The 25,060-nt window shown below is 41.6% G+C and overlaps 1 protein-coding gene across 1 annotated transcript; it reads right to left on the reverse strand.

Annotated features, from left to right (window-relative positions):
* Window positions 1-62: 62 nt before the first annotated feature.
* LOC131285331 (probable phospholipid-transporting ATPase IA) lies at window positions 63-24,392 on the reverse strand. The gene is made up of 18 exons (XM_058314185.1): window positions 23,769-24,392; window positions 15,758-15,878; window positions 14,854-15,396; window positions 14,583-14,718; window positions 14,335-14,476; window positions 13,893-14,002; window positions 13,583-13,804; window positions 11,492-12,265; window positions 11,053-11,412; window positions 10,835-10,971; window positions 10,637-10,756; window positions 10,363-10,555; window positions 10,151-10,269; window positions 9,925-10,059; window positions 9,755-9,814; window positions 7,585-7,698; window positions 2,223-2,314; window positions 63-299 (listed from the first exon to the last, which is right to left on the reverse strand). The coding sequence occupies exons 1-18, from the start codon at window positions 23,866-23,868 to the stop codon at window positions 202-204; spliced, it is 3,576 nt and encodes a 1,191-aa protein (XP_058170168.1). The 5' UTR covers window positions 23,869-24,392; the 3' UTR covers window positions 63-201.
* Window positions 24,393-25,060: the final 668 nt, after the last annotated feature.

Genomic DNA, 25,060 nt, shown 5'->3' on the forward strand with positions numbered 1-25,060 from the left:
TAATAATTTGGCCAATTTGGGAAAGTATGTCCGCAGTCCTGCTCTAGACCGACACCGCGGCCGGTAGCAGCGCCGGCTCCCGCTGTCTCGCCCAGGGCCGCTGGCGGTGGGACGGGCGAACCGGCAGCAGTGACCGGAAGTAGCGCTTCCTCAGCACGCGGTATAGTAGCTGCCGTAGCAGTACGCGCACCCGGGGCACACTCAGTTTCCGTCCGGCTTTGGCAGGTTCGTGTCGTACGCGCGGATGACGTCGGTTTGCGTGACTGTGCCACCTTCCTCCTGCGAGAAGGCGTATCCATCTGCAGTTCATCCAGCGTCCGAGGGTTGCGTCCGTACGGTGGGTGTGTGTGTGTGTGTGAGAAAAAGTCACGAAAATCAATTATTATGTGTGATGCGGTTGGAGGAAAAATATTTCCAGCTTCGGTCAGTTTCGGTCAGTAGTATGCAGATTTTCTTTTTCTCATGACGAGAAAATTAAACTTGCTTGTTTTGGCGAGTCTTTATCAACAAAACTTACGTTTCTGCATTAATTTTACATTTTTATAACATTAGATATTTGTCACTTATATATAATCTAATCACATCAAATGTAAGCGAATTTGCCAGCAATTTTTGTGAGATTAATTTACATTGTCAAACAAAAAAAGAAATCTGCATTGAACTGTTTCATGTATGAGTGCGGTATGTATCCGGTGGCGTTTGTGAGTACAATGCTGTGAGCGTTCGATAGAATAAAACCATTAGAAAACACTGAACAAAAATGGAAAAGCACAATGAGCAAAGCAAAAATCCAAGCACCAAAACATAAACAAGAAATAAAAATCGAATAAAAAGAAACCCGGCATATTTGATGTATATTTTATTGTTTCTTGTGAAAAGAGCACGAAAGCGATTAAAGTGAATGTGAATCACTTTGCTTCGATTTACTAGAACAATAGAAAAAAATAAAACGCACAGGAAAGCGAGCATGTTTGCTTTCGATTCAAGGTGGCATTTTATGGATAAATTATTGATGTGTGTTGTCCTGTACGGCTTCTCAGATAAATACAGTCCACGCACTGCACATGCTAAGAGGGGAGGAATGGTTAATTGGGTGCCCCACTCCATGGGTTGTATTTCCATCGTGAAAAGCGTGGTGAGCGCACCCACGTGCGTCGGCATTTACTATTCAAATATGCCACCGTGTAGAACACAAACATTCGTATCCGCCCTCAGACACACTCTGGGGAAGTTCTGGGGTGGGTGTAATACAAGTATTGTTAATCATTAGGTGACTAAGAATCAATGGCGAATGCGCAGTGGTCCCTTTCGGCCACTGATTCTCCGCAGAGGAGGCCCCGTACGATCGTGCTTTAAATTATTAAGTGATGTTTCCTCACGGCGTCGGGTCACGAACCAACCACCGACGGATTGGTCTGCCCCGCGTGTCCTTCGGAGTGATGTTCGAGGAGAGAAAAAGTCAACCGAATAAAAGCACACATCAAACTCATGAAAGTGCATACATGGGAGTAACACAATAAAAATGCCGACAGAAATACTCGATAGCATCGACATGAGACTTCTGGCAGGCGAGGCAGTTTCAGTAGCAAACCGTGTGTCTTCGGTGCCACTACGTTGTTCCAGGTACTTCCTGAATCGGACTTCGGTCAATATACCAAGGTGAGTAGCTCCACAGAATGGAAGGTAATTGCTTTATAATCCAACGGGGCATCGGTCTCAACCATTATTAATCAATCCACTGTGTTCAAAGCGGTTGTACTAAAATTTAGTACACGCATGGAGGCGCCTGGTTATTTGTATAGTCTGTCGGTTTTTATGATATTTTACTTGCTCAGTTTATAAAGCAAACCAAAGAATCGGAACACCAAGGGAAATTTTGTGTTATTTAACAAAGAAAATTCGAAAAAATATTTTAACATTGAAAATTCATTGCGGTATTGATTGCCAAGCATTATGCAAATTTAATTTTTAGACAATGTTGCTATTATTCAACTTTGGCAAGCAATGAGCTGGAGTAGGTGCTTTGCGAGATGTATTAATTTGTTAGCACGCATTCACTGTCAATGACGATTAAACGGAACTATTTATCATCAGTTAGAGCAAAACCGTTCGGCAAGGTTTAACGTTTTTTCAAACAGTATTGAAATCAAATTATTTTCAAAAAAAAAAGTTTAGTACATTTGTGTTGGTGTGTGTGTATGTGTGTCTGTGCAAATACTCACGCTTTAGCTCTAGTTCTTTATTTTCTGTCGTGTGCGATCTTCCGGTGAAGACCCGCCGTACGTTTCGTAGAAGCCGTGCAGTTTCGGTTAATCTGTAATAATTCGTTTGGCGAAATAAAGTACACCACAAAAGGCACATAGAGTGAAAAAGGATAAGGAAAAAACGAACGAAATCAAAAACCAAATGAAATTAAAAACGGCGAGCGAAGGAGATGAACTCGAACAGATTCGGCGCGCGTGCATTTCGATGGAACAGAGGGCGGACGGTGGAGATTAGGTGGAATGATAACCAGAACGAACAGTTTAAAGAGAGTTAAAAAACTATCATTCGTCCTCATATGGGTGATGGATGATTAAGTAAAAAAATGCATATTTATTTAAACCTAAAACACACGCTATTGGTGTAAAAAGTGTTGCACTCAGTTTGAAAACGAACTTATAAAAATAAACCTTACAGAGCAATATGTTAAAAGTTATGGGCAAACACAAGGTAGAGCGAATGTTCCCCATTGTTGGGAAATGTTAAGTTAAACTAGAAATCAAGATGCAACAAAAACCGAAATGGAACAATCCTAGTGTAGCAAATAACAGCGACACAGAGAAACGGATTTGCCAAGTGTCTCTCTTCGCTGGAAGTCCATGTAACAACTTTAAATCGCACAATCAACATACTCACACAATTTAAAATAAACACTCAACACAAGTAATGTAGGATACATTTAGGGTAACAAAAAACGCTCTAAAAACACCAAAAACACTGCAGGCTTTCATAAGGAATGAACGGTTTTTATAAATAAAAACTATCGAAATCTAAAACGACTTAGTTCAGGTTACAATGTTCCAACATTGTTAAATGGACGGAAACAAAGTAATTCCACAAATACAGTAGAAGTATGCTAAAGCACACGGGTACGCTGTACTTATATACGCTGTGTGTTTCACAGTTGTCTTGACTGCAACTTAAACAGGAAACCCATAAGCATAAAAATGCAAAGGAAACAAAAAAGTAGATAAATGCAATGCAAGCAAGCGGAAGCGCAAGATTTAAAAAATAATAATAAAGAGAATCGTAACTGTCTTCTTAATAGAAGAAGCTTTGGTACATTTCCGCTAACGGACAGCTCAGGAGGAGTGTGTGTTCAATATGTGCTTTTTCTCCGTGAGTTTAACATACGCTACTTTTATCGATACTACTGTTGTACGGATAAGATAACAAAATACTATTTTAAATACTAATTTCGTTTTTGCAAAAAATCAAGTGCATTTGGTTTAGCTAAAAATGTAATGTGAGATCTTGAATGTGACCGCTAACTTTCTACGTTTCAGCGAGAAGGCGTTTGCCTTTTCGCTTTAAGTGCATGTTCTGCAGCTTTGCGCAAAATGTCCATTACAATAGGTAAGCTTTATTCTGTTGTGCATGGAAATATACTGTCGTTGCATCGCTATCGCGTTGAGCTACTTACACCGGATAATCGTTCCCAAGGCATGCATAGTTCTGAAGAAAAGTTGGAAAATTTGAAATGTTTATAGGGTGTGTGCTTTATGTTTCGAGTAATGCGAAAGATACGCTTTTGGTCTATCGTGCGTGGCTCGCGATCGGGTTCGCGATCGGAAACAGTTATATTGCTGTTGGTGGCAGAGATAGATGTGAGTGTTGAAAGGAGGTGTGTGCTGGACCCGTTTTGCACTTTGAGTTATGATATGTGATATTTTCTGGGCTGGGAATAATGTGTGTGAAGGAAAGATACATCGAGTAGCTGAGGTTTCTAATAGTAGAAAAATTAAACTTAAATAAATTAATCGCAAACAAATCTCAAACTCTACTCCCAACGATTCTACTCGAGATTTGGTAAGAAAGATGTGATTAATTTTTATAAATTTTATCCTTCGGAATTTATGCTGCCTCTAACTGCTTCTGCACATACAAGGACAGGTGATAAGAGGGTAAAGTTTAAAAAAATTAAAGGAAAAACGAAAGAGTGGGAAAAAAATTGGAAAAACAACTCGTGCAACAGCATAAAGAAAAGTAGAAACTGTTACGAAAAATATGTTTTTCAATTAAAAAAACATATTTGTACAATAAAATAACAACCGAACTGGTAACAATACAATCACAAACAGCAACTAGCCAATATGAAAAGAAAGACGCTAAAAGAAAACCACTAACAAAAACACACTTGCTATTTGCAACAACGAGTGAAATGATTTCGGATACAACTCGATGAGAAAATCAATGATAAATTCAAACATAAGTGGATGAAGGCATAACTTAGTATACAAGCTTATCAAATAACACACCAAGTTGCTCTTAATGATGTCGCTGGAATCATGTGGAGTATAATTTAGTTGAGGATCAAACTACATGCTCTTGCTCTATCATTCTTGTTTACTTTGGTTACGATGTTTTGTGGTTTCATACATATATATTTTTTTGTGTGTTGCATACATATGTGATAGGATGGAGTGAAGAAAATAAAAATCTCAAAAAAGGGTTGTGTTACACTCTGTATTAGTTTCATTTGTAGGATATTCCAATCGCATCTAACAGGTTTATAAAGTAGTGCTCTATGCTGTTGGATACTGCTTACAACAAAACCGTGGAACTACGCTGGAGATTCGTTCACGAAGGAAGACAACCTACGCAACCTACAGGATGGCAGAGATGGTGAAAATAAAATGTACGAAAGCTCTACGAGGAAAACTCCTTACGTAAAATAATTAGCCGGCAACCGTCTGCAGTAATTAATTTTGTGAACGTTCTCTGCTATTCCTTTCCATAAATGGCCTACCAACTTAATCCTAGTCCACAACACATTTCTTCATTGTTTTGCGATTGTTCTTTAATTTTGGGCCATTTTTCAAAATAAATGCATAAGTACGGTGTTATTGCAGGTGCACACAATGTTTCAGAATAGTTTTATTTTTGTAATAAAAACAACAAGTTCATGGAAATTCAAAACTATTCTTGTTAACATTGAACAATGTTGCAAACGTGTGTTTTGTTAAAACAGAACGTCATTTATTAAAAGTCGCGTACTAGAAACTCATTCATCATATTATATATCTATATTTGCTCAATCAATTACTAAACTAAATACCTCATACGAACTACTTCTCCGTACCGCAAACCCGTTTATGACCATTTACTAAATCCATTTGGTATATTGATGCGTACTAATAGTGTTCCAATAAATTGCTTTTCGGTCAAACAATATTTGAAGTACTTTTGCTGTGTGCTTTCGATTCAACTGCTTTGGAAGATTTATTAGATTTCTATCGCTTGTTGGTCTGGGGTACATTTCCGGTTTTAACGGAAAAAGGATAAAATAAAATTAAGGGTACTTGGATGTGTGTGTGTGCCCCAGGTAAGAGATAGAAGATGATTCCTGTCGAAGCAGACCGAGAACAACCTTGAATTATGAACACAACGTGTGTACCAACGCCAAGGACCATAGTACGTATCTAACAATCGAAAACTGCCCCATCACACGACGTCCTACGCCAGCTCCTCGTACCGTTCGTTTCTGCTTGCTTGCGGCACCATACTGTAGACTTCTGCTTCGCTATTGGAAGGAAGGAAGTAAGGTCAGAGGTTCAGAGAGGCGGGTGAAAAAAAAACGTGCCGTTCGCCCGTAACGAAGGCGTCAAACGTGCAAGCCTTGCATTAAGCGCTCCATCGAGGCTGCAGAGGAACGCCAGTGTATGACGCGCGGACGTCCGCATAAGGTGGTACAAAAGGATCCAACCAACCCTACCGAAACCATGAAGGACAGAGCGCGAACAGGAAGCGCAGCAGAACATAGGAGGTCACACGTGTAATATCAAGGCAACACTCATTCGGAAACCACATCGATCGAGGGTTAGCCACATAGGACCCAGAAATAACCAGACCCAAGCCTCGGGGGTGCTGACATTACCGGTTACGAACGAGGACTGTAGATAAAGGATTATTTTTCAAACTCACAAAAACAATGACTTTGGCGCACATTTCAGCTGAGCATATTTATAACAAATGTAATATAAAACAGAATTCTTTTGGGAGCTTCATATTCTTCCCACATCGGCCCGCATTAGCTAGCCACGTGAAAAACATGTAGCTTCAGGTGAAAACGAAGGCGAAAAGCGTAAGCCACGGCGTCGCGAACGGCAAAGTTTACACGATGGTCACTAGCGACAGACGGGCGAGGTGAGATACAATTAAGAATAGTTTAGCATGACCCAACACGCACGCACACCGTAGTTTGTTTAGGGCACAGTGACAACACACAGAGATACAACAAGCAAAAGAGGTAGCTTTGAAACGGTTTAATGTGCTTTTTCGTTAGACCGGGTTTGTTCATTATCCATCCCTGCATCCGCTTGGTTTTTTTCAATATGCTGTATTATGGAATTCGCTTCGTAAACTTTTTACACGGTTTAATATGTTCTTCCCTATCTACACTTGTTGATAACTCCTTACAGCTAAGTCTTTGCAGTCCTACTTAGTACTAATAGTATGGTATATATTGCACGTTTATTTCAAAGTTTATCTTCAATGCCGAACATTAGTTTTATTTGATCATTTTTTTTCATTTCGCTTTATGAAACCATTCAATCGTGCATATAAATTAAATTAACATAATTTACAGCAGTGATTGGAGTAAATTATTTTCCATGCCATCAGACTAGCCTTTTAGTACGGGCCACTAGCGTATATGGTGTTTGTATAAATTGTTATGTTTTACACAATGTTTTTGTATAAATAAGTAAACATGATTTAAAATTATTTAACGAACACTATGTGCCATCGTTGCCAAGCCTTACACAGAGCACCAAAGGCTCGAACTTTACGAAATGCCGTTCAACTGTTATGCACTTCTTCTGAGATCAGGTCGCTGGTTGGGAATTAGTAAATAAAAAAAGGCTTTGAAGAATAAATAAAAGAAATACTCTGTCGGGACTCTACTTTTTACTGGCACCGTTGCAATCGTGTGGAATGGAGGAAGAGAAAAAGAGACGTAATATAAATCTAGGAACAGTTTTACTGCTCGCGGACGGAATTGTATCATGAACTAACTAAACTCCGAACGTCTGCCGGAAATATATATAAAAAAACATGTGCTATGCACTTTCGAACTAAGCGTTCAGCTTACCTTACGCTAATACCACCCAAAAGTTAGTTCGTAGCATTAAATAACATTTTACATACTACTTTGTGATCGAGCGAATTTTGTTTCTAATCCGATTGCCTCATGATTGTTGGTTATTATACAGTATCACAATGTCGTTGCCTTTTTATTTTCTTTTTTTCTGGTGAGTTTATTTGGATCCCCTTTTTTAACCCCTAACTATCCCTATCAACGCCGTCAAAATGCAACTCTACATGTGCAACTCGGTTATGCTAATACTGTTCTGATGCCAAGCTGCAAGTGGCGCCACAGAGTTTCGCCTACGCCAGGAGAGAATCTTCGTTAAGCTTCTACTGCTTCTACCGCTTCTACGCATAGTGAGTGTGGGGTGGCAGAAGGGAGGAGCAGGAATTGTGAATATAAAATAAAGTTTTGGAATATTAGATCTGTGTTAACAAATATTTTAATTTCTTTGAGCATTGTTAGTAAAGGAGATATATATAAAAAAAAAAATAGAAATCTCAAAGGCAGTAAGATAAAGTGTTAGAGATAAAGAGTATAGCAAAATCAATTGAAAAATTATTTTAGATATACGTCCATAATATGCGACATTGTAAAGCCATATTTAAAAAGAAGTTGAAATTGTTGATGTACTAGAAAGCACCATAGCGAATATACAACTAAAATTCCTTTAAAAACACTGCCTATGACTGCAAGTTACATTTTTCTCCGCGTTATTGGGTTATATTATGATTTTGAGAAACTAGCTGCTGCAACACGTTTATTGGGCAGCAATGCATGATTTTTTAGTTTAGTGGGATTGTTAATGTTGTTGGCCGGGTTTTAATAAATACTTAAATATAAAGTTGAATATAATACTGTTTTTGTTAATAGTATAACCATTAAAGGAACTAGACTACTTTACAAGGTGGCTAATTGAATACTAATTCTCATATCATACACGGTTTTGATACGTTTCATAATCAAACATCAAACTGTTAAAAGAAGTGCAAATAAAACTATCACCGATCTCAACAAAGTGCGAGTGAAAACGGATAACCTTATTTGAATTTAGTCTAGAACTCAGTTCTAAATCTAACAGTTTGAACAAAGTATTATTTGAAAAATATCTACAGGTTTCTATTGAATGTGTTTCGCAACATATTTCCATTTATTGCTATTTATAGCATTAAGAATGCTGTTTTTTATGCTATTGCTACTACTATTAGTGCTATTTCTAATATGCTTTCTAAGTTGTAAAGAATTAAAATTTTTAGTTCAGTGTTTTACTTGTTCTAGTGCTGGCGTGATATGCTGGAGGTAAACCAAACCCATTTTATTTAAATTCTTTTTGCTACGATTGTCCAATTGCTAATCCAGTAGTTTATCATTATGAGTTTTTGAACGAAATACCGCAAAATATCATTCTTGGTATAAAAACCTAAAACAATGAAATTAAAATCATTGCCATCGTTCAAAGTATCCATCCATCTAGGCAACAGCTATATCTAGCCAAAGCTAGACAATGTCCAGCCTATAACTGTTTTCAGATCTCTTTCTGCTCTCAGTATTTGAAAAACTAATAATTTCATTCACTCAAATTTATATGTAACGTCGTGTAAGCAAGAAGGAATAGCACAACTAAAAGTAAGTTATCACAAAATACAAAGTATGTCTGCTTTAAGGTTAGCAAACAAAACCAAACATTTAGTACTACAGGTTGTTAGCGAAATAAGTAGACGAATATAACATTTTAATATTTAAATTTAGAGTCGTCATGAACATTACAGCCACATTACACACATTATGCACAAACAGAAAACTAGAACAAAACACCGAAGAAGTAAAATAAAGCAGTTAATTAAGAATGAACTTAAGAATAAATACAATGAAGCGCATGTATGTTAGCACGTTTGGAAATGCAAGAAATGGGAAAACAAGGATTGGGTAGTTTGATAGAAATTTGAAATCAACGAACTTATTCCATGGAACTGTTCAAGTTTAATACAATACATGTATATAATAGTTCAAACTAATATGAACATTGATTCTTAAACCAATGCAAGAAGGAAATGTAATTGAAATATTCTTTTGGTTGTTTGAGTTCATCTGTTATGGATAAAACAAATTTTTACTTCAACTAGCTTTGAGGATTTTTAATTGTATAAAACGTTTGGAAACTACGCATAAGAAAAACTATATTTCGTTCGACGGTTAGGTGAAAAACAGTTTTGGGTGAAGCTTCGGTATGAACGAATATGGTTAGTTGAACAGGAAAACGATGCTATCGTATGTGGTGTAAATATTAGCGCTTCTTTTTTAACAGCAAAGAATTTGAGGGGGACGATGAATGGACAGGGAAGCACGACAGCGAACGGGTGGGCAAAATGAAACTTGATCAACTTGGTTCGTAAAGATACTTACGAAGATCTCGATTCCTTCATCGGAGGTGCAAGCGTTTTATCCTTCCTGTAGGTTCGCCACCTGCGCAAGAAAACGTGAACATATTATAGCCGGAAAATAATGAGAAATTTGTATTTCAATTCTGTAACTATTGAAAAAGATATGGTTTGCGTTAAAAAATGTCTACTTACACTTTCCAAATAATGTCAAATAACAAAGCTGTTATTGGGATAAGCAGCAGACCCAACCAAAACACCGGAGTCGAGAACACCATATCATCCATACCTGTAAACACGGCACCCACTGGTAAAGTTGGCCAAATGTTACTAGAAAGGGGAGGGGAAAGCAGTGAAATAATTAATTTAACATCTCTTTATACAAGTGGAATTGATTTGAAATTAAGAACGTGAATTTTACCTATAAATAAACATAAATAAGAACCACAATAGTATCGATCCCCAGATGGAGCAATGCGTTAACCATGTCCAGGAGTTGGTGAGTAGACCCGCTTTCAAACACACCGTTACAACTACAAACTGCAATTAAAAAGGAGGAGAAAACAAACTCGGTCAGCCACATTCCAAAAACAGTTTCTACAGCACAGAACCGTAGCAACAGCATCTACTTACTGTATAAACAATGTTTCCTAACACTAAATATCCTCCGTCGCGACCATTGCTCCAAATCACGTCCTTCTCGTAGGACTTCTTCGACAGCCAAAACAGAACCGCCGAATGGTACAGTGCGTTTGCGATGCAGCGCCAGAATACTCGCACGTTAAACAGTTTGGCATTTTGTGATGGAGCGTAGAGCCTCGGTTCTCTGGGGTGGACGGTGGAAGAAGAAGCCATTTTTCGATTATTTCAAACGCCCCGGTAACGGCAGCCTATGGCGGTTACTTACTTAAGCATCTGTTCTGCTGTGGTCACCTTGTCGAACAGGCCCATCGCGAACGGTGGTAGTGCAGTGAAAAACACATTATATAAACCGATTGTCCATCGTTCGAATAATATTTGGCCGGACCTGCGTATGTAGGTGGTACAATGGAATCAGGTGAAACGTTCTGAAAAGGTTTAACCTCCCACCACGGTGGACACTTACCATCCGGAATAAATCGCAAACCAAAGCTCTATCACGTATAGGCAGATGTTTTTGTAGAAACTGTACAGGATTAGTTTGCACATACGGCTGTAGTTCCACGCACCGTGCACCAGTAGCAGCTTTCGAAGGTAACTGAACTGTAGAGCCACGAAAAAAACAACGAATAAAAATTAGCACGAACGGAACTAGTTCATCACAGATGAGCCGCATTCTCGTACCTGAGCTATCGAATAGTCTGACGCGCAGGCCGCCTGAAGTCCTTCCACGCCGGATATTCCCACGCCGACGTTCGCTTTCTGAATCATGGCGACATCGTTCGCTCCATCGCCGATGGCCAGCGTGACCGATTTGGTGTTGGTCGTTACCAGCTCCACGACTTCGGCCTTCTGGATCGGGGACACCCGGCAACAGATCACCACCTTACAGGACACGCAAAGATCGAGGAAGTCTCGGCGCAGATCACAGCTGAGGGCGTACTTTAGTGTTTTTCCATCCACAATCAGGGCGGCGTCTTTGCGGCCCAAGTTATCATAGCGCCCATTTTGGCTGGTGTGCTCTGATATACAATTCCGTGTGTTCTGTGTGATCCATGAAAGTATAGCAAAAAAGAAGAGGTTAGAAATTTAATGTTTGACAGCTGATGTCACTTTTACTTACATCTAAGCAATCCTGATTTAGTAGAATCAAATCCATCGAGTGGGATAACAGCTGGCACGAGTAGCCGATGTTGATGGCCGTCTCCTGCTTATCGCCCGTCAGCACCCACACGTTAATCTTGGCCTCGAGTAGCGATGCGATCGTTTCCGGCACGCCATCCTGCAGCTTGTCTTCGATGGCCGTCGCACCCAGCAGTCGCAGGTTCGTCTCGATCAGGTTGGCGGCGTCCTCCACCTTCTGCTCGCGGTACTGCAACGACGTGGACGCCTTATGGTACGTGTGCTTCCAGTCCTCGTACACATCGTCGGGAATGTCCGACACGGCGCAACACAGCGTTCGCAGACCTTCCGTGGCAAACTCCTCCAGGTGCGCCAGGGTGGCCTCACGGTATGCCACACCATCCGGCGCCAGCCGCTCGTAAATCACCGTGTCCGCACCCTTGCAGTAGAGCTTGATTTCGCTCTTGGAGTTGCGCGCGATTACCGACATGCGTTTGCGCGTCGACGTGAACTCCAGCACGTTAAGTATCTCGAACCGCTCCGACACCCCAAGCGCCTCTATTTCGACGTACGTCGGCGTCCGGGTGTAGAATACGTAGCCGAACTTCTTCGCCCCGTACACCAGCGCCCGCTCGTCCGGGCTGGCTGCGTGGTACTGGATGTCGCTCATGTTATCGTTGCCGGGCTGCTTCTCCGGTATCACCGTGTGGCAGATTGCCATCAGCGTGAGAAATTCGCGCAACGTCGGCGCCGTACGGTGATTGTTGATAATGTTCTGAAATGTAAAAAAGTCAAATTAATCTCAGCTTCTAACTGAATTTTCTTTGTAGAAGATAATAGTTGAGGTGTTTGTGTGAAAAATAGATGTTTCATCGAATTATCATTATTATTATTTATGTGTATGTGAAACCGTAACCCAAAACGATTTTTTTTTTATAAAACCAACCCCTTACATTATCAGTGAAATATTTTAAACATTCAACGATAGGCGAGAACCATGAACTCTTTAGAATCTTATATACTTCGCTGTTAAAAAGGTCACCCTCCCAAACGACTACATGTAGCGTATTGTTATGTGCGAAAGAGCTTCCACGCTTTCTCCCCACTCGTGATAAACTGCGGGAATGTTTAATTTAACACCCCCGGTCGATAGAATCAAGCAGCACGAGAAGTGAAAATAATAAAAAAAGGAGAGAGATAACTACTTCCTCGAAGGAAAACAAAACAACACGTCGATTGTTTGTGGTTCTACTAATGGAATTACGGGGAACGAACATTTCCGGTAATATATTAGCAGGGTGAAGTACATTGATTTTGCCAGTAAAATGGATGCTCGGCAGTCTATTACTAATGAATCCCTGACCTGATTTCAACCCAAACGAAGGGTAGGGGGTATGCATTAGCAATAAAAAAGAAAACAACGGAAAATAATTTCAATCAATTATCAGCAGGGAAATATTTAAAACCAAAAAAAGTCTATATTTCTAAATATGCAAGCAGTACGACGATGAAAATGTTCGTCTGTAAGCGTCTGCTGGAAATGTTGTATCCGTAGGTAAATATACTGGATTTAAGGGCAGATTGAACTTTGATGACCAACGGCAACAGTAATCCAAGGCTATACGCCGGGAGTAATCTTTTGCAAATAGCCTATCGATCGACGGAAACATTTTAATATGCAAAACATAATTTTCTCGATTTTACTTTTTTCCTTATCGTGTACATTTATACATTCGACCTTTAAACAAGCAACATTGCTGTTCCAACCCATGGACTGTCGAAGGGATCAGCTTTCCGTTTGCAATAATATTTTACCAACTCATTGCTGCCGGAATGAAGCGGAAGCTTTACTCGTCCTCCTCCGGATTCGACGTGCATTCACGTTTGCCAGGGGAGGAACACTAATGCGGAGGGTTGTTGCTCCACACACAAACACACATTCAGTGGTAACGGCGGTTTCGTTGGGATATGCACATCAAATATTCATTAGGAATTCTCCTTCGCTCATCGTTACCACCTACCCACTTCCCCCCGCTCTGTCGTGGGCGGGGGAAAACCCATTTCCGCACACGGCGGTGGTTCCGAAACGTACCTGAACCAGCCGGGACTGTGCCGGCGTTTCCTCGGCCGAGTATATCGCGCCGGCGACGCTGCACTTCTTGAACTCCATCACGTTCCGCGTTAGCGTCCCGGTTTTGTCGGAGAAAACGTATTTCACCATGCCGAGCTCCTCGTTCAGGTTGGACGTGCGCGCCATCGCCGGCGTATCCGACTCCTCGTGGTACATATCGATGTCCATGTTGATGAAGATTGCCTACGTGACCGCGGGGGCGAACGAAACAAAATACTGGTGTATGTATAAACCGGGACACGAGACGGCGGCGGATCTGGGGGTGTCTTACCTGTAGAAAGCGGACCAACTCCAGCGTAACTTGCAGCGATATTGGAATCAAGTTGTTGTACAAAATAATAAATGTAAGCAGATTGTAGGCAAAGTTTTTGTTCAAAAGATCTGCGAAAGAGAAAGAGAGCACAGGTTCACGTTCGTCACTCAGTTCGGTCCAGTCGCTAGCGCAGGATGGCTGGTAGGTAACAAATTGTTTAATGTGACAAAATACTCTTCCTTCCAAATGCCAAGCCTCCCACACCAAATGGCATTGATATTCCAAAGGAGGGCACTGACAGGAAGTCCTGAGTGTGTGAGTGAGCCCGAGTCCTTGAAGGATTCAAGTAGGAGGCACGGGGCGATTGTAGGTCAGTTCGGGCGCTTTCATCAGTTTGTGTTGCTACCGTCCAGCCATCCGGCAAGCGGGAGGTTACTATGCAAAAGTCAATACTACTCACTGCCAATGCCTAAGTACCAGTCCTTATCGAAATGTTTGTTCGTCCAAATTTGGTTGAAAATGCAACTCACGATACACAGAAAGATCAGAATGAAAAATAAAATTAGAATTTGCGTGTTTGTCAGTCTGTCAACGGTTGAGCGCTGCAAATAGAAGGGGGCGAGAAAGAGCAAACAAGACGAGAATTATTATAGGTCAACGGTGTTCCCCCTTTTTTGTTCGAGCAGGAGTCAGCCAGCTGCTGCCTACCTTTAACGGCGCTGAGGTAGAGTTTCGCATAAGTTTCGTATCGTGACCGGTGTAGATAACGATGCCGAATATCCAGGCGGTGTTACGTAGCATGGCGCCGCGCAGTAACAGCTGGTCCGGTCCAAGCGCTACCGATCTGGAAGTAAAAATTGTGACACAAGGGTGACAAAAGTGAAAAACAGAGTGTGCAACTGGTGTCATCCAGTCGTCGCTGTCCATGTCGACCTCGGAAGGTCTAGACACGGGACATGGGGGTGGGGTATACACTTACGGTTTGTCGTGCTCCTTCAGCACGCCATTGAACTCGTACAGATGCCGATTCGGTGGTTCACTTTCCAGCGTGCCGCTGAACTGGATGAAGTCTTTCGTTTCCAGGATCTTCGAAGTGTTCGGCACGCCCTGGCGGATCTTCAGGTTCGTCTCGCCGTCTAGGTTGGCTGTCTCGATGAACGACATGCCCTGCGGTTCGCTCGACGACAGCAGCACCAGGTCGGCCGGGAAGAAGGTGTTGTTCTGCACCTTGACGATGTCGCCGACCGCCAGCTCCTGCCACTTGATCGAGCGCCACTGGCCATTCTGGAGCACCTCGATCTCGCGATGGTTGATCTCGTCGTCCGCCCGGTGCCGCTTGATGTCCTCGACGATCTCCTTGATGGCGCTCACCGTCAGGATGAACATCAGCGGCACGAGCGTCGTGTACCGTCCGGTCGGCGAGACATCCGGTATCTGCTGCAGCAGTGCGATAAACAGGAAGAAACAGTTCGAGTACCGCCGGAACTGCTCGAACAGAAACGATGGGAAAAAACTAAGCACACTATTGGGGAAGAAGGAAAAGAATAGGAAAAAACATATCATAAAAGAATAATATGTAACAAAAATGCTACTTTTTGCTAAGAAGTATTTTCTTGTATACAATAACCAAACGACATTCCAACGCGAGTGGGTCGATACGTGACTCAGTGACATCAAAAATAGAATCCCATAACGATCCTGCTCGAATGCGTTATGCATAACTTATGTGATACGGTTATTATTATGGTGGCCACTTTCACCGGGCTTCCTCGAGAAGCGGACCACTTCCCCCCTCTTATGTGTGTGTTCACACCTAAATACTGTGTTTAAAAACCATCCTCCCGCTGGCCAACGGAACAAGCCGGCTCTCGCACGGAACTTACCTATATTTAGCGGTAGAGATATGATTGTTACAATACTTTTGAACTTGCGGTTCGTTCAACCGTATCACGCGCTTATCGGAGTCATCCAACGTTATGCCCGAGGTTGTAGCATCATCATCATCTGTGCAAATATGGAAAAAAGAAAAAAACGTTAGAGATTTTCATTCAATATGGACATTTAATCTAATGTGAAAGAAAAGGAGTAAAACAAATTAAGTATCTTCTATACTAGTAGATTTTTGATGAGTCGCACCTCTTACCCCAATATAGGTTTGAGAACGGCGATATATTAAATATTATAAATTAAATATGATAAATTACATCGAATAACACTCTGGATATTTCTTAACTAAAATTTTAAAAAGCCCCAGAATGGTGAGTTCAATGTGCAGTTTGACGTTCCTGTATCCCTAATTTCCATTCCTAAGCCTGATACTTAACGTCGTCATAAGGGTAATTTACATACATCAACCTCATCGTTTGTCAAAAAAATCAAAGAAAAACGCCATCACCATTTCACCATTTCTTACGACTCTTCGCCAACATAACTTGCAGAATGAACTATATTTCATCGAAATTGTCCACTGAATTTTAAATCAGACTCGTCATCCACGGCCCGTTGCATGTTGTGGCAAAAGATTTACCTAATCGATCGGCTAAGGCTCAATACGCTGTTCGAGTTTTGTTGCCCCATTTGAGGTGGTTTTTATAGTCGTTTCCCTACGGCGTGGATCGTTTTGCGGAATCACTCTTTGAGGATAAGAAAAAAAACGTAACGCTAGCTTCTCCATTAGGCCAGAACCAATAATGTTGATGACATGCAAGAAATCAAGCGCCAGTTGAGCTTCTATCAATCATGATTCAACGGTGCTCTAGATGCATTTTATATGATAAGAAAAAGGAAATTGAGGTAAAAAATATTGAATTGACAGCACCTTATTAAAACGAGCGTTACTAAAGCAGACAGTAGCAAAATGAACAAATTTATATGGATTCAAAAGATATATCCTCAATTTTGGTAACCAACCCTGCAGATAAACATAATATAAAGTGAAACAAAACTACAATAACTATGTGACATATATTTCTTAAACCTTCACAGATCAAAAACAAAACTAAAGTAGGAACACTTTACGCCATAATCATTGGAAAAATGTAATCCATTTTTTTCCAAAATATAACACAAAATTACGCAGATGATTCCAGATAAATGAATCTATTCCTGAAACATTTTTTTTCGAAATACGCTTTGTTTTGCGTGTATGCAAAGGCAAATAGAAGCCATCGGTGGATCAACGAGAGGTTAGCTAAAGAAAACAATAATATTAACCATATGTATTCCTATCATGCAAGAAATGACCGAGCATAGAATCAAGGTAAATGAGCCGTAAGATAACTATATAGATCTAAAGATTTAAAGATAACGGCAAAGGTCGTACAATCTACCGAGGTGTCACCGATACCGACTGGTCAGTATAATGCAGTGCAAGCCAACCGAAAACGGGTGACTGTTCAATTTCACCTTTGCTATTCGGCCCCTAAAAGGACGGGCAGCACTTGAGAGCGTAAGATATATAGTGTCTTATCCCATCTGCATCGGACAATTCTCGCTTGTTTTTGCTCACCAGCGAATAGGAGTAATCATCCCAGCAGATACTAGGAATCGATCGAGGGCTCCGACTCCGCCTGGCGACGGCTAGTCAAGACGCCATCGTGGCCACTTATTGCTGGCGCAAATACCTGACACATGAACTCAACCGGAGCGACCGTCTGCCGTGTGGAAGTCGCTAGTTGGAGCAGTATTTCTCCGGTTGCATCTCATCCCACAACCGAGGTGACCCAATTCCCGACCATCTGCGCGGTAAAGAAAGGGTCGAAGCAAGGGGTTGGCAATATGTTTCTCTGCCCTTGGACCGGACCACCCTTTGGAGCAGTATCTGAATAGCAAGCAATAAACGCCCGGCACCCACACAGTGTCCGGCGAGTCCATACGGCGCGCCGGCGAGCACCGAGATGATGCAGCGATTGCTGAAGTTTTATGCTTTCTGACTCGCTGCCAAAAACACAGAGCACACAAGCGACTGAAGAAGGGTTTGCAGTTTTGCGATTGTTGCCACAACGCTTCCAGCTAGGATCATTCTTTGTCCTCAGAAATCACCCAGCAAAAAATACATATTCGTGAGCAATGATATTATACCTATCTGCAGCCAAAGGTAGTTCTTCATTGGAACAAAATCTTTAGAAAACCCGTGGAAACAATATTCCAAAATGAGTCATCGAATCAATAAGCAGTTTTCCATAACTTGCAGTGTGAAATAGTTTTTAAGTTGTTATGATATTGAACAATGCTAAAAGGCATCAAATTATATAATTATCGGAGATAAAAAGAAAGCGGTAGATGAAAGTGTATTAGTGGCAAGAGACTCAACAAAATTATTTTTAAAATTCGAAATTAAAATTCTCAAAATAAAAAATGCACAAAAAAAACGTAGTTTTCTTCCTATTTGTTTGTTCTTATAACGGCAGTATGGTTCCTATAGTTGTGGTATCGTGTTCCTATAGTGGTGGTAACACTTGGAAATGACTGAATATATTTTGACTGTGACTCATTTTTGAAGCATATTTCTAACAGAGCGGCAAAATTACCCATGGACCAATGCATTGACTTGGTCATAGACCATAGACTTCTCATAAACCAATACATTTTCACTGACTGCCTTTAGGAAATCATGGCATATCCGACAAATTCTTAAGAAATCCAGCACATTAGTACAACCTGTTTGAAAATTAATAATTTTGGAGTTTTAATTTATTACGGAATGGGAATGTTTAACTTTTGAACACTCCGCAGAAGATGAAAGAACATTTTATAGAAGATCAAATATCTCCATTGTATTTATTTCATCGTAGAGCTGGAATTTTGTTCCACTATTGGTACTAGCATCAACAACTTAAAGACATATTCATAATTCTACGATGACGGCGATTCAGTCAATCGTCATTTAAATATTGTTCGTGTTGAATTTGAAGGCAACAAGGACAATACATTAATTAATTTGAAATTGGAATAATTAATACGGCGTAAACAACTAAAACAACCAGATATCGTTGCTTTAAATCAGTGCAGTATCAGTACGGAAAGGAATATTGCAAAGCAGAAAACTAGCAAGAAGCTAAAATTGTAACTAATGCATTAACCCGTTGGATAATTTTGTGTAAGAATAAATCAGAACAAAATAATATCTAAGCGCGCAGTATGTACACACAAATAGTTTACTAAATTGATAAGCAAACTTGTTTAGGTCCCCATTACTGTAAAAGAATAAATAAGCAATGTAACATATTTATTGAAATAACAAAACGAATCTATCATTTCGTTAAAAACGTCATGATCTTTTCCAAGGAAAAGAAACGACTGTTTAATAAGAAACAGTAATCATATAGAGCCATATCATTCCATACTTGTTTAATTTGAACAAATAAGAGCATGACACAAGTTCTTATTTATTTTTCTTGCACACGAACGCTGTCGCAAGATGGTATGTGGCCTTTTCCCGGCGTAAACAATACTATCTTGTTTTCACCAAACGGCTGAGTGTATCACCCTCGTACGTAGTAAGTACAGAACGATGCCTGTAATTTGTTAGGTTCCGAGGTCCCCCATTACCAGAACGAGCACAGCAAGCAAACGACCGATAACCATCGTAGTACAATGATAAATTGTTTATTCGCGGACCCATTTGTTTCAGGGAAAGGGACCGTAACAGCATATTGTTTCGACCCACTGGGTGATATGAATCTTCCAATATGACGACATAACATGTCTTCTTTCCTTGTCCGCTAACCCGGCTCCTTCTACTTTATATGGCAGGATCAGCAGCGGATCCTATCGTTTGGTTTTAAAATGTAATAGATCGGCGCTAATTGCTATTTACTACGGTCCTAAGACCCCAAGGTCGGTTTGGAAAAAGGATACCATCTCATGGCCGGAAGTCGCAAGAGTCGAAAAACCATGAATCATCCCGGTGGTGGTCCTAATGAACACTTTTGCAACGTTTATATTACGGTTTATGAATAAATGTGAAACGTCATTAGCATACTCCAAGGGCTGGTAGTCGGGAAGCGTCTGGACTGGACGCAATAGATCGCCATTAGTGTGGTTCCACATACCGGGTAGAGTCCTTGTAAGGTCCACCATGGAACGGTCTCTCCCTTAACGCAGTCTTATTAATAAACTCCCTGTACCTAAACGATGGTCGTGAGGTAGAAATTCACGGTCACATCGAACGGCCGTGACCGTGCACAGAGCAGTAGGACTCCTCCACAAGCGGAAACTCCGTTTCTTTCGCAGCTAGTTTATGTTCCACAGGAAGCAGGAGCAGGAACAGTTAGACAAGACTAAGGGGCAGCGCTACGCTGAATTTGCATAACGACCACCCGTTGGCCTTACTCGAGCTGGTGCCAACGGACGACCAGGATCGTATTGCGGGAAGAAATAAACCAAAAAGGATATCGCCATAACTCCCCATTCCTTCCGGAGTACCGTTTGAATCTTGTTGCTACTAGTAGCGGGCGGGAAGAATTTTACGACCTCAAGATATTGACTTATATCGGCCAGACAAGCAATCGAACGGACGGGAGAGTTCCCCGGATACAAAAAGGCATTAATAATGCATTCTTAGGTTCTTCGAAAGGTTTCGATATAGGGTTTTTAAAAGAAGAGATAGCTTTAATAGTGAGCAATGTTTGCTACATTAGTGATGCACCGAGTCCTTCATAACTGTTTATAGCCTCACTCCCGGCAGTATCGATTTTATATACCATCGGCCAGACAATCTGGGACACGTCACAACACAACAGCAAATGAGTTTTTAATTCCAACGTCTCTAAACGTTATTGGAGTGTAACATAATACTAACAGAAAAGGACGGAACAAGCAAACGACAGCAGAATATACAACACGATCTTACGATTAACCAAGCGGAGCCTCAGTGCACGGTACATGGAGTTGAAGGCCATATCCGGTGTGAGGAGGAAATCCGCTCCCTGGTGTGGTGAGGGGTCGCACAGAAACGGTTGCCTTGCTTTTCGTTACGGTAGTCTAGTGGTTTTTCCAGCAGCTAGCCTAACTTCCGCTGCTGCTACTCCTTCCGGGCGACCGCAGAACCGCCACGGGCGCTTCGATGACGCAGTTCCGTAGTCGGGGCTGCCTCCTGTGGCTGTGCGTCGACGATATCCTGCCGCAGTTGCAGCGCTTGAGATGTTTCCATGAATGTTGTTGTTATGGAAGTTGCTGGAGTTTGCCTGGGTGTTCAGGCAATTACTGTGGCCAGCGACGATACGGTGTTCCGGTTAGACGGTGTTAGTAGAGAAGCTGATAAAGCTTTTCGAGTGTTAGTAGCTACTTCGTTCTGCTACAGCATGCATCGGGTTGTGGGTTAGATGGTTGTTCATCTCATCGTACATTTTCTTCTACGTACACTGGTTTCTCTCCGCAGGATACATCCGGGCTCGCCTCACAAGCAGTCAACCTAGCAAATGCACTGTTCCATAACGAAAAGGCACACTGGAACCAGCCGAAAAAATGATGATTTGAATGTGAGGAGTTTCCCAACCACCTGCGTTTTGTCACGACTGGTGGTTAAAATGCAATATTATGGCGCACCGGACGGACGACCACGCCTCACGGTTTCGCGTTGCACAATAACTCCGAACTTTTCCTCCGATCGAATCGATATAATCTCCACACGAGACCCTTTATGGCCTCGTTACGGCTTGGCGATTATTAGCTTGATTGATTTTTTTCCCTTTTGGTTCTTCCTAATGCACACACAATTTCCACGGGAACGTAACACACTTTTCACATTGCCATAATGATGGCACGAACTGCAAAAAAAAGTAGGGGGAAACTTTCTATCGGTCACTAGGATACACGCAGAGATTCTTGCATCAATTGAATGATATTCGTAGAATAAACATTTAACGAGCTACGCAACGCTTGCTGCGGAGATGGCGTTATTGGTAGCAATTAGCACCATCAACATCGCAATATGTTTGAATGAGTTTAGCACATTTGCTGCACGCCAAAGTCTTCCATTTTCCGAACTCACTGCAAAAATACTACGAAGCACTTATTTTCAATCTTCGAACTTGCAATTCGTTATCACTCAACCACCGAAATGACGAGAAAAATGTTTCCAGCTGCCGAATTTGGGACGAACCGAAACTCACAAATGGCGAGAAAATTACGCCTAGCGCGACGGAGGGTAGCTTTTCCAAAGTGCCACCGCCTTTGCTGCTGGTTCGCAGAGAAATGTCAAACTGGCAGCAGCGGAACCAGGACCACAACACCAGAACGACGTCGGCACGGGCGAAAAGGATATTTTCTGCGTTTTTCCCGGGGAATCGGGAGCACCTAGTACACACACATACACACAAGCACACTTTCAGAGGCTTCCCATGGAATCAAAACAAAAATACGCTACGAAATACAGTGAAGGGAGAAATATCCCTTCTGCGTCTGGGATTGCACCAATTCCAATGCAGGTTGCAACCAGAAGGTAGGAAAGGAAGTTTCTTACACAAACAGGGATTTGTTTTCGCTACTCTGCCAAGAAGTGTGTGTGTAATCTTTTACGATTACCCATCGCTGCGGGAACTGTTTTGGTTGTGCTGCTTCATCCTTGTGCATCGACGTATCCTCACTCAGGCAGAGTTTGACAGCCAGCACACGCACACTGGCAATTTAAAAAGCGCATGCGTGCACTATGGTCACTTCACCGACGTTTTTGTTGACATTTTCATTTATGTGGATTTTCCTAAATCTGTCAAAATTACATATCGACGGTTTGTTTTGAGTCCATATCCAGTTGTACTTCGGCATTTTATTATCTCCCTTTAAGTTCAATGATAACCGAATTCGGCAGCTAAGGCAAAACAACGAGTATGGCAAATTTGCTTTTCCGGCATAAAATGGACCACGACACTATCCCCTACCTGAAACCAAACGAATAAGTTACAGTAATCAAGGGTTTACCATTGAACGTAGAAGATCCAAGATTTCAAAAGGAATATATTGGATTCAATGGATATCTTTCTAAAACATTCAATTTTTTGGACAAGCACTTTTCAATCAACTTGGGTCCTTTTGAAAATACACCACAGACATTTATTATTTGCTCACGGATAAAAACGCATTAATGTTGTAATGCTGTTAACTGAACAATGCTTACAAAGCGCACCGAAGGTTGTAAATCTTAAACTATTTAGCTCATCAATTATTTAATGTGTACAGGAGAGGGAGAAAAAACAACCGAAATAATTGACTCTATTTTCAACAAAAGCAATTTCGTCTTGGGGTTCTCGAGGGCCATCTGTTCCGTTGCAAGGCAAAGCAAGAATGAGCAGAGGAGCAATGTTTAGCGTTGTTTACATTACCGAACTGGCTTAAAACCTCACACCAAATCCCAGCTTATCCATTACCGCCTCTGTTCATGGATTAAAGGTTCACACTCCATACATTCTACATTACAATATTTTACAGTTTCGTTCGTCGTAAACGAATGAAACGTGCCAATGGACTAAAACTTTTACAGAACCACTGAAACTGGTCCTAAATAAATGATTTCTTCACATTGTATTGCGTGAAGAAGAGTTGTTTACAATTACCATGACCTTTCTTTAAAATTGGAGAATGCAATACTTCCTATAAATAGGATGTTGGGATGAGTAAAACTTGTTAAAATTGCAGTAGCCGCTTAATTTGGAGTTGTGGATTGTTTAAATTAAAGTTGTTCAAAATTGTACCTTAAGATGTTACTTTCCAGTATCATAAAATTTGTTAAACTAATGTTGAGATGCAGGAAAAATGAAACTCCTCCAGTCAAACGGCGAAACAAGTTTCATAAATGTAACAAATTTACATTACCCATCCCCAATAAAAAAACCCGGACAAAAACAACTGCAAATGTTTAGAATGGTAGAGAACACAGAAGGTAAAATGGTGGCTTACGTCTGGCCGGTGGCTTTCGTTGGCAGCAAAAGTCTGTCAAGTTTGGACTCCGCCGTACCCGTATGATGCTGTCCGTGATGAAGCGGCCAACCTGTTGCATATCTTAAGCCGTGTTCCGTGCAAACCGGAGACACAACGACGACGAGCCGGACGATGATGTTGGTGCTGGTATTCGATCAGAGGTTGTTACCACCGCGACAGGTGTCGCTTTGTGAAGTTGGTCGCGTGGCGCGTTCGCTACAACAGCCGGCTTTACAGCGAGGCTCCGTGGACCGGTTTCTTTGGCGAACCGGTACTTCCGAACGCTAGCGGCAAATCAGTCCGTGCGGGTTAAGGCCATCGACGGTGGACCGAGACGTAAGGATGAGCCGTTTATCACCTGTTCGGATGTTGGAGGTGGCGCTACGAGCTTTCCGATGTACTAAGAGTGCATTATTGATCGCTTTTTCAGCGCGTATGTAGCTTCTGTTGAGTATTCCGAGCAGGCCGTAGCTAAGTCGCCTACCAACAGCGATGAGCCCAAGTATGGTGTGCGTTAGGTAACGTTCGTAGAAGCAGCTGGCTCAGCAGCGGACCGCTTAAGGTCACAGATGCCAACATACGTAATGTTCGTTTACGGTCGAACCTTCGACGAGCGCACATTAAATGCATTAACCGCTGGAGGTTTGACGTTTGATACACCTTTGTTGTTCCGTTGTTGCTTCCGACCAAACACATGCGAAACAACGGTTGGGGATGTGAACTTTTTACCAACACACTTTCTACACAAGCACATAGATACAGCACCCTTTTTACACTTTTACCATTCATCGATCTTGGTCAACAACTGTCGTACAGAAAACTTCCACCGCTCGAACGCGTTTCATTTCACACAACACTCACTTACACTGATGACGAAGCTTTCGGGGCCAGATGATGATGATGATGGATGCCGGCGAACACAGACACTTTAATGGAAGATTTGTTATTTTTTTTTAACCAACCCTATGCTCACTGTAGCATATATGCAGGAGGGAGAAGCTTTTACGATAACGGAAATAACCGGTGCGTTGCGTAACTGCACGGTTACAGCTTTTTTTTCGCTTTTTGCGATGTCAGTTATCTAATGGAAATTTTAGCAGTTTTGTCAAACATGCTATCCGCTCGAGGGGAACTTTTCGTTTGGCGCGTCTGTTTGTTTAGCTCCATCCATCACACAGCTCCACGCACTCGGTACTTTCTAAATTTACTTTCGCACCACCGTCGATATCTGCTGAATTCAACCACGCGGCTCACGGCCTACTGACGCGAGA

Source organism: Anopheles ziemanni, chromosome 3, assembly GCF_943734765.1.
Source record: "Anopheles ziemanni chromosome 3, idAnoZiCoDA_A2_x.2, whole genome shotgun sequence".
NCBI lineage: Eukaryota > Metazoa > Arthropoda > Insecta > Diptera > Culicidae > Anopheles > Anopheles ziemanni.